The following is a 9,879-nucleotide window of genomic DNA, read 5'->3' on the forward strand; positions in this document are numbered from 1 at the left end:
GGCTGCTGCGATGGCCCGGGCGTCGCGATCACAGCGCCTGCGACGCCGCCACCCGTCCCACGCCGGTGATGTCGTTGCAGCTATTCCAGGACCGTATCTATCCTATACAATATTTTTCAAATCCGATACATCGTTTCCTTTAGTAACATCGCAGAATTTTATTTAGAATGACAGATTCCTTTGGTGATTTTTTTCTAAGATTGAGGCTTAGATGACCGATTGGTAATGATTATGAGGACTTGGAACGCTCTTCTTATTTGTGATAGGTAATTCAATGAATTTTTAATCGATTAGACTATAATTTAAAGAGTCTTAATTAAGCAGGTAACCGATAAGGGAAATATGATTTCATTGATAGCGTAAGTATTTGAATTAGATTTGGGTAGGGTGTCGTTGGGACTAGTCACAGTCTATTGGAGGAATAAGTACGCGTTGGAACATGCGCTCGAAGCCGGTAATGGAAAGAGTAGTCCGAATGCGTCGTTCGGAGACTCCCGCGTGTGGAAAAAATGTAATGTATTTAATGGTGTGGAACAGACTGAATGCTCGATAAATTTTGCCGTAATTTCATCCAGAGTACAAATGAGATACCGCCATTTTCGATGATAGAACATCCAATATAACGATATAGCTTTGGCAAGGATGGATAGAAACACGAGCTACGCGCGTGACTTTCACTTGTTGCACCCAAGAGTACAAGCACAGAAATGCATAAATGAATCACCAATTTTAATGATGGAGTCATTTCATTTATTCCTTTTTGTATGCTTTTTTTATATATTGTGTAGATATATTACAGGATATATGAATGATGTTAAAATTATATTCGTCTCTTGACAAATACCAGTGATGTTTGTATTTTTTTAATAAGATAATAAAAATATCATAAGCGTTATATATATTTATATATCTATACATTTCCTAATTGCATTTTCTTTACTCCTACATTTCGCTTCGGTACAGACACGGAATGAGACGAGATTTTTTCTCAGTTCTTCATACGTAATAAATCTGGGAATGAAACATGTACCGTGAATGTTTTTCTCGTTTGCTTACAGTATATCTCCGCGAACCAACCGCGATTACATTCTTATCACATTTTTGAGACAGAACACATTGTATCTGGATAGTACAAAGGTGAATTAATTGCCGACGCATTTCGGCCATGCCAAACCTCCACAAGATATCGACACAATAACGTATATGACAACCTACGAGATTCACACAAAATTAAATGGAATATTTTGCATTAAATCAAATCGTACATAGTATCGATTACTTACGATTAGAATAACTCCAACAATAACGTAAATTTTTACGTTCTTCCAAAACAAAGAGCGTGCTAAATTTCTACTGGTTTTTCTGAATGTAACCGACTAAAAATATACGAAAACATTATTTTTTTGCACATCCTTTATGGTATCTTTTAATTCTACTTACATTCGTAGATAAATTTTCAGTCTTGTTTACAAGAAGTTCTAGCCGTTCTCCACGCATTGCAACATTATCAATATTTTTACTCATTATATCTTTCAATTCATCCAGATCACCGAGAACGCTATCAAGCACATCGACTTTGTGACTAGACTCATTGTAATGTTTCTAAACAAAAAATGTAAATGTGAAAATGTTAGAAAATACATTTCAGATATATTTATATTTCTTACCATTGTACTAGCTAAAGTTCTTGCAAAATCTGTATTCATCGCATAGGGAATTGCAGTTTGCGCATCTTGACCATATGCAGCCAAGAATCTTCCTTTAATTTCTGCCAGGTATAAAAATGCTTTGGATTTTTGGTAATCCTATAACATGAAAATGTTTGACACTAATGAATTACTTCAAACAATGCTTAATTACTTTTAGATTACTTACATCATCTGTAATGCACATATAAATAATGTTATCTTCACAGATGTAGTGAAAAAGATATTGTCCTTGTGAATATGTAACCTTGTCATTTTCAGCTTTTTTTGCCAGAATGCTCTCTGTTACTTCATCAAAGTTTCCAGTACAGGAAGCATATTTTGCCAATACCGTTGACCCTCGAGCCACCACGGTATATAAAATTGGCATGATGAATGCTGAAATAAAATAAAGATTAATATTTCATTATAGTCACTCTTGTTTAAGCTTTTATAAGCAAAGAATCTTTAACCTACATGGATCTATTAAGTAAACAATAAAATTCTGTTTGTAACTGAATTTCCTTATCTGTTATCAAGCTGATTAATACTGAAAATAACAAAGTTTACAGAAGGTGTTGCCATAACAGCATGTAAAGTAAGAAGAACATTCTAATATTCTCAAGAAAGCAAGATAATTGCAAGATTTACGGAACAACAATGGAAAAGATTAATAAAACACGAAGACGCCATAATTTCTAACCTCCAAGGACAATGAAATGTCTTACAAATTCACTGTTCACGTCCAAAATTTAAAAGATGCTGTCAGAACGAATAAGAAATAAAATGACGTCGTAGTAACCAACATGTGAATTTATCAAGATCAGCTATTATTTTCATGACCTACCTCAATTATTAGGATGGCGCGAATCGAGAAGTGATTGTGCACTTTGTTCGATGTTAACCTGAAAATTTCTACTGTTCTCCCTCCTGAGATCGTTTTTATGAGTAACTTAATTGATCAACGAATTGTAACTTCATGAGAATTGTCCTATGATCCATCAGCACACGTCAACAGCAACGTCCGAGATTATCAGTAACACATGACAGTTGATCATTGTCAGTGTGTATTCCGTTGACACGCGCACTCCTTGTGGCGCGAAATTTAAAATAGCTTATTTTTCTGCTCTGTTTTCTTCGCGAAGAGAAAGTAATATTTTCATCTGTAAAGATAATCTCAAACAATTCCGTATTACAATTAAAAATATTTAAAACGTCTGAATCTGAAATATATTTTAAAATACTTTCCTAAAGCTCGTATCTTTAGGCCGTGAAAGATAGGAAAGGAAGAAAAATTCTCGAATACGTTAAAAGTCCAAGCATTCCTTACTCGAAATTCACAATTCGCACTCTGGTTTATAACCTAATTACATTATCTTTATCGCTATCAGGAATCAAAATCACTCATTATCTAGAAAAAGAAATCACTGAAGAATTTACTCATCAACAATATCGCCTACAAAATTAATCACAGGGTTTTGCCAATTCTTTAAATATATGATCTTTTCTCTTGCATCATGCTTGAACTTCGCTCCAAAAACTAGAGGCGACACGGAACATGCGTGTTCGGCCTCGAAGGGTGCTGGTTAGTTCGGGAAACGCATGTCAGTAGCGATACGAAATTACGTGGTGTGCCAGTTTTCTGGATTTCCTAGCTGCGTACAGATCGATAGCTCCTCACATGTGGCCGCATGCCGACCAGTATACCGACGCTGCTTACTACAATGGAGAAGGGAGTTAACAGAACGTAAGAGTGGATAGATAACGGTATATTCGTCGAGAGGAAGAGACGCGTGCACGCGGAGTCTACTGCAGTTCTGTGTGATTCGGCAGACACGCAACTACCTTCAGAGCTCTGGTGATCATTATCTACGATTGCCGCTGTCCCTTCGATAGTTGCTCGTTCTACGGCCTCTGCGACATTAGCCATGATTCTAGGTAAATATATCACGTTATCAGTAACCTTATCGTGCATTAATGAACTTCATATTAACGCTTTTCCATAGTATTAGACTTCAGAACCTTTTGCAAGTTTTTATCATCAGATTCTTTAGTCACGTGCTGTTCATTATTCATAAAGTTGTCCATATGAAGTTCAGTGAACCCTAATTAACTGATGTTTACAGATAGTAGATTACTGATAGTAGCTAGTTTTCTTCCTCGACTTTAATTCTGAACTGGTTTCATGGGAAAAGCGATAGAATCGCAAGGTGCGAGGGGACGGGTGCCAATTCCAGGGAAAACTTCTTAGATCATGTTTCTTCATAATTTTCTTGGGTGTCGCAGTTATGTTGTCTTTTTACATTTGTTATACAACGTTGTTTGTTACGTTGTTTGCACTGTTTCATGTGTATATTTGGAGCAGGTCATCGAAATATTTTTTTTACTGACCTGGTATCCAACACATTAGCTTATCTCAAAGATATGTTATTTTTTACATGTTCGTCGCTGCATGATTCTACCAGAAGATATGACTAGTACACAATATTCGCAATTTAAACTTATTATAGTTATTTTCGCGATTGGTCGTGTGTCGGAGAGCAACGCCCGTGATATTGATTTCAGCAAAAGGGTCCATAGTCTCCCCATGCGATTTCCCCTCTACAAAAACAGTAAATCAATAACATTGAAAGAAATATCAAATTATGGTAATACCAGTCTATGTATACCTACGTCTATGGTGGATATAGCAAATATACACGTATAAAATACAAATTAAATAATCGGCGAAATTAGAAGATTTATCGTTATCTAAGCACAAATATCTCACTTTAAGCTAAAATAAATCTATTTATTCGTTTCATTATGTTGTTACATAATAGCACTGGAATATCTAGTACGTTGAATTCACCGATAGCACTGATAATTACAGTAAGTGATGTAAGGCATACCGTCTCTCTTAGCGTTCGATAAACATTCGTCAGAAAATATCAAAGTTCGAAAGAGATTGCGAATGTTTATGCATTTATGGAAAATTTAAACATGCAAACATTCGTAAAATACACATTATATGTAAAAATATAAATTATATCCAAAGCAGAGTATTCGTTGTAATATTCAGCGAGTGAAACAGGTCTCTACCTATCCGATTGCGTTCATAAAAATACAAATTTGTATAAAAATTCACTATCTGGTCATTAGGAACACCTATAAGAATGACTGAAAAAGCAAATGCGATAATCTATGCACATCTTCGAAAGCGCACAGTTCTTCGGTTTCCGTAGCCTACTTTCCCGCGTATCAACGATACGGGACATTTTAGCATGGACAAATTGTGCAAGTTGTCTAATGCGAGTATACACCTGCTGTCACAATATTCCGTTACGTTGTTCCGATTTCTCGCTATTTAGAGGATGTCATTTCGAATTGCGATCAAGAAACGGTCTATATTATAATACAATTTTATCTGTTTCCGGTCGGCTGACAAGAATGCCGGCTACTGTTCGTTCGAATATGTACCGTTAAGCGCGCCATAAACTAAACATTAACGTTCAATTTGCATCGTTCGAGATTACTTCTTATAAAATTCTGTAGAATGCAAATAAAACGGAAGCTTGTCGTGAACGTTCCGTTGGAAGATCTTCAGGTCCGTTGATCACAGTAGTGCGTCTAATTTATTTCACCGGTATTCTCGATGATCTCCAGTATGATTTCAGATTTCACGCCATTAAAATAAATTATACAAGCCGGTTCGATGTTTACTTGATCGGCGAAGGACTCGAGAAAGGTACACATACAAAATTTCACCCTCTGTTTAGCATAAGTTTAGATGGTGACAAGGGATTCACATATTATCGGGACTCATATACATTTCAGGGTCGTATACTATTCAGCAACGACAGTCTCTCCTTTGCGATCTTCCTTTGTTTCTCTCTGAAACCATTACTTCGTCGGCGTTTTGCATTGCAAATAACTTGACTTCTCATTCGCACGGATGTTCCCTCGATGTCCTCTCTGAAACACAAAATTCAAAGTGTTCTAAAAATTTACAAAAGAAGAGAAAACGAAAATTAGCTCTTTCAGCGAATAATCGAGACAATGTAAATGCTCAGTATCTCTACAGTAGAGCTGCATTTATCCGAACGAAATTTTAGTTAGTACCCGGTTAATCGAACTTCTGCTGGTTGCATTTATTTATCTGAACGTGAGCTCCTATTATGTGAACTCTAACTATACAAAATGTTCGCCCCCGACTAGTTCAGACAAGTGGAGTTCTACTATAAGTCAAATTTAACCACCATGCAATGTTTATCTATGTTCTGTTATCTGGACGTTTGATCGCGGCTGCGAGTCGACGATTCTGCAACGGACCGTTTTGCATGGTCACATAACCGTAGAGAATTAATGTTGCTGAATGTTTTGAGAGCAGACAGGACACGTCTGACGTACGTATCTGCAGCCGTTGTTGGCGCCGGCACTGTAGTCGTCTTCTTTTGGTGGTGGTGGACAAAAAGGCAAAAGGATAGACCACCCTCAGAATGGCGGAAGGTTGGCGAATTGAGCGACCTGTTCGTGTATCCGGTTAAGTCGCTCGGCCTTGTTCGAGTGAACTCAATGGAGTGCACGAAATTGGGCCTGAAATCTGGCTGGCTTAGGGACCGAACTTTGATGGTCATCGACTTGAATGGACACTTCGTTACTGCCAGACAGTGGCCAAAGATGGTTCAGGTAAGAGATTCAAAATTAACCAATAATATAGTATCTTGCATCTGGATCGACGGTTGTATGTAAATATATGGAAGAAGATATATTGTCTGTTAGCTATTTGACTCGCATCACATCAATTAAAAAGACTGTTTTATTCTGTTTATATATCCATTTTACGCAGAGACGAGATTTCCTGGCATAGTCTCTGTCTTGCATTTTGATTAAATTTAGTTCCAACGATCAGGATGCAAGGAAACACCTTACCCTTAATTATATTTACTTCAGCAATTGTCCTAACTTTGTATATTGATTTTTATTGATATTTATCATTTATATTTATTTCAATATTTGCTTCAAGATCGAGTATTAGGTATTTTGAGAGAATGAAGCCCATGGAAATCAGAGACACTCCATAAAAACTACTCTTAGGCGATGATAACACCTCGATAACACCTCCGACCATTTAATTATACTAGAAGATGATATTAGATCCGCTACTTGGTAGATTACCTAATTTGATTAGTGTATATCAACGTATCAACTTACAAGGAGCAATGTTTTATCTTTATAACGAGACGCGTATTCAACTCATAGCTGATAACGAAACAGGAAGAAATGCAATGTGGGATCGTTGTGGAAGCTAGGTGGGTGATAATTAGAAATGGATCGATGCGCGATAATCAAGGCAATTTCTTCTGATCTTTCTCATCTCTCGATATGTGTATTCTTCACTAGTCGTTAAGCTTAGTTTGCACAGTCCTGGCACTGATTCGGTTGGGTTTCCTCCCTGAGCTCGAAGAAGCAAACCGCCATTTCTTTAACACGACTTTGTAAGGAAACGGGATACTTTTATAATCAGGATTAACGATCCGTTTTATTGTCGCGAAGATTCGCGAAATTAACTGTTGGAGTCCGACGCGAGTAATTAATTCACCATACGGCGGTATTTTCCTATCGTACGTTGCCTCGTTTAATGTCACTTCCGCTGTGATCGAACAGCGTCTTGTACCTTCGATTCGATGGAGATGTCTTTCATCTCGGAATTTCGATATTTCTGTTTAAAAAAGTTTCGTATCGCTTCCTTAAATCTTTGTCAGTGTAACAAAATAACAAAAAATTCAGAATGAATGATTTAAAAATTAATTATCTCTTCGGTTTCAAGATTTCGCTTATCTCAGTTATCAGATACAACATACAGTTATCAGAAAACACATATTTTCAACTTTTTACAAGAAATAAATATTAATAATTGCGTAGTTGCTGAAACTTCTTGGTACCAAAATATCCAAAGTAAATTATTCGTTATGATATTCAGAGAATGAAAAATATCTTTATTTTATATTATTTCTATTATAGACACTCACAATTTGATCGTTACATTTAGAATGTGAAATTTATAATTATTGTTAAGGAGATAATTATCAATGAAATGATGAACTGAATCTGTGGGTTTCAGGTGATACCTAGCATCTCTGGATCGATTCTCACATTGTCCGCTCCGGGAATGATGTCTACGTCTATCGATTTGTCCCAACTCCAAGGCAAAGGATTTCGCGTCGCAGTCTGGGGTCAACCTGTATCTGCCTGCGATTGTGGCGAAGAATCTGCCAGATGGTTATCTCGCTTTCTTCTTCAAGAGGACACTGGGTTCAGATTGGTTTACTATCCTTTAGATTATCCAACAAGAGAGATCAGAACGAGAGGCAAGATTTTTTCAGTGACAAGTGACGATACTGTAAGTTTTGATTCAGGCACAGTCATCGCTGAGAATTACTAAGGTTTTACAATCAAATAGTTTATTCATCGCATTAGTAAATGATTTATTTATTAAATAGGGAGCCTATCCAGATGCCACTAGCTATTGTTTAATAAACGAAAGTTCAGTGACTGACTTGAATAGTCGACTAGAAGATCCAGTCACCCCAGATCGATTTCGACCAAATTTCGTGGTTAAGGGCGCCAACCCATACGAAGAGGACACTTGGGGTTGGATAAAGATAGGTGATAACATTTTCAAGTCTGTTATGCCTTGTACGAGATGTATCCTAACTACCGTCGATTCCGAAACTGGGACAAAACATCCGAAGGCTGAGCCTTTGAAGACTCTGAAGAGGTTTGCCTTCATAAGTAACATTTATTTATCTTAAATTTACTAATAATCAAGTAATTTAACTAATAAACAAAATACACTAAATTTAGTCGATTTACTAGACGAGTAACACATCTAAAAATTTGTAAGTTTTGAGATATTTGCAACAAATCAATGCGAAAGTGAACCACTTTCTGAGATAGTTTTCCTGAACTTGAAAAATATGCATTTTCCGAATCATTTTTCTATTTTTCCATCATCATTAATCATCAACAAATCTCTAAAGTTTGAAGAAAAGTAATTGTTATTTCTATGCGTGATTTCTTTTCTTTAATCTTTTTGGCTAGAGATTTTATTAAGACATTAAAAGCTGTTTAATTTGTTAATACAATAGCATGATTCAGACCAAAAAATTGAGGGGTTGCAGTGGACACCTATATTCATAATTACTTATGTTGTATTCATATTCCTGATATCACATAACACGTTGGCTGCCGCAGCGAATTTTATATGTTTTCTTCTGAGCGTAGCAACAGATTGAAATATATTACATTTAATTTTTACAAAATATCATATTGTATTTGCGCACTTTCTTCTGAATCTTATCTAACACTGTTGAATATTTTTTCGTCCATGAAATTTATCATGTTCTAATCATTCTATAGAATCTAGTAACGTGGTTCATCGATAACTATCATGACAGCCAACGCGTTAAGGGTCATACTCTCTTTCATTCGGATAAAAATTAACAAGACGTATATATTTGTCACAGTTACAGACAAATAATGGATCCAGATGTTCGCCCACTAGTTGGCGAGAGTCCAGTGATGGGAATTCACCTGGGATTAAGAAGTCCCAATGGCACCATCCGAATAGGGGACCCAGTTTACGTCAGTGTGCCTAAGGAGCAACCGATATTGATATCGCCTCCCTAGCTACACCGATGGGCTTCGTGCGAAGACGAAATTTTTGTCTACGAGGAAGCCACGAGATCTCTGAAGGAGAACACTTCGTTAAAGAATTTAACAAATAGAGAAAACGCATAGCATCGAGCCTAAAATCGCGTCTCTGATCGTTGAACAGGGCCTAAAAAGTTACAACGGACATTATTTCTTCAGACAAATTGCTATTCTCTCGATTAGAGAATGATGTAAATGACGCGATAGTCGCGTGATAACAATAATTTAAACCTTTTTGCCAAGTGTATTTCTCGCTTTAAAGTTGAAGCGTTCATCGTCTGAGATAATTTGCGAAGAGAATCGATGATTCTCAAATATCGTATTTTTGCTAGATGTTGATCATGAATCAATGAGGACAATATAATAAACGTGCTGGGAGATGCGTTTGTTATTTGTTCATATTTGTATCGAGTATATTTTTGCGAGGAATAAACGAGTTGCAGAGGAATGTGAACTTAAAATTTCCAGGAGAGGGTTGCTACATTTTCAAGAATGTCCT

The 9,879-nt window shown here is 36.5% G+C and overlaps 2 protein-coding genes across 4 annotated transcripts; one reads left to right on the forward strand and one right to left on the reverse strand.

The window, feature by feature from the left end:
• Positions 1-773: 773 nt before the first annotated feature.
• On the reverse strand, positions 774-2,764 carry LOC117236944 (vesicle-associated membrane protein 7). Of its 3 annotated transcripts, none has more exons than XM_033500401.1 (6): positions 2,533-2,764; positions 1,876-2,084; positions 1,668-1,805; positions 1,441-1,602; positions 1,284-1,376; positions 774-1,211 (listed from the first exon to the last, which is right to left on the reverse strand). In XM_033500401.1, the coding sequence occupies exons 2-6, from the start codon at positions 2,074-2,076 to the stop codon at positions 1,143-1,145; spliced, it is 663 nt and encodes a 220-aa protein (XP_033356292.1). In that variant the 5' UTR covers positions 2,077-2,084; positions 2,533-2,764; the 3' UTR covers positions 774-1,142. The 3 variants fall into 3 exon arrangements, with proteins under 3 accessions (XP_033356292.1, XP_033356293.1, XP_033356294.1); XM_033500402.1 differs by lacking the exon at positions 2,533-2,764 and adding an exon at positions 2,389-2,480; XM_033500403.1 differs by lacking the exon at positions 2,533-2,764 and adding an exon at positions 2,163-2,185.
• A 505-nt stretch (positions 2,765-3,269) lies between these two features.
• On the forward strand, positions 3,270-9,828 carry LOC117236942 (mitochondrial amidoxime-reducing component 1). The gene is made up of 5 exons (XM_033500395.1): positions 3,270-3,623; positions 6,055-6,353; positions 7,789-8,067; positions 8,168-8,445; positions 9,194-9,828. The coding sequence occupies exons 1-5, from the start codon at positions 3,614-3,616 to the stop codon at positions 9,354-9,356; spliced, it is 1,029 nt and encodes a 342-aa protein (XP_033356286.1). The 5' UTR covers positions 3,270-3,613; the 3' UTR covers positions 9,357-9,828.
• Positions 9,829-9,879: the final 51 nt, after the last annotated feature.

The sequence above is a fragment of the Bombus vosnesenskii genome, unplaced genomic scaffold (assembly GCF_011952255.1).
Source record: "Bombus vosnesenskii isolate JDL3184/JDL3185 unplaced genomic scaffold, Bvos_JDL3184-5_v1.1 scf7180000013352, whole genome shotgun sequence".
Lineage (NCBI taxonomy): Eukaryota > Metazoa > Arthropoda > Insecta > Hymenoptera > Apidae > Bombus > Bombus vosnesenskii.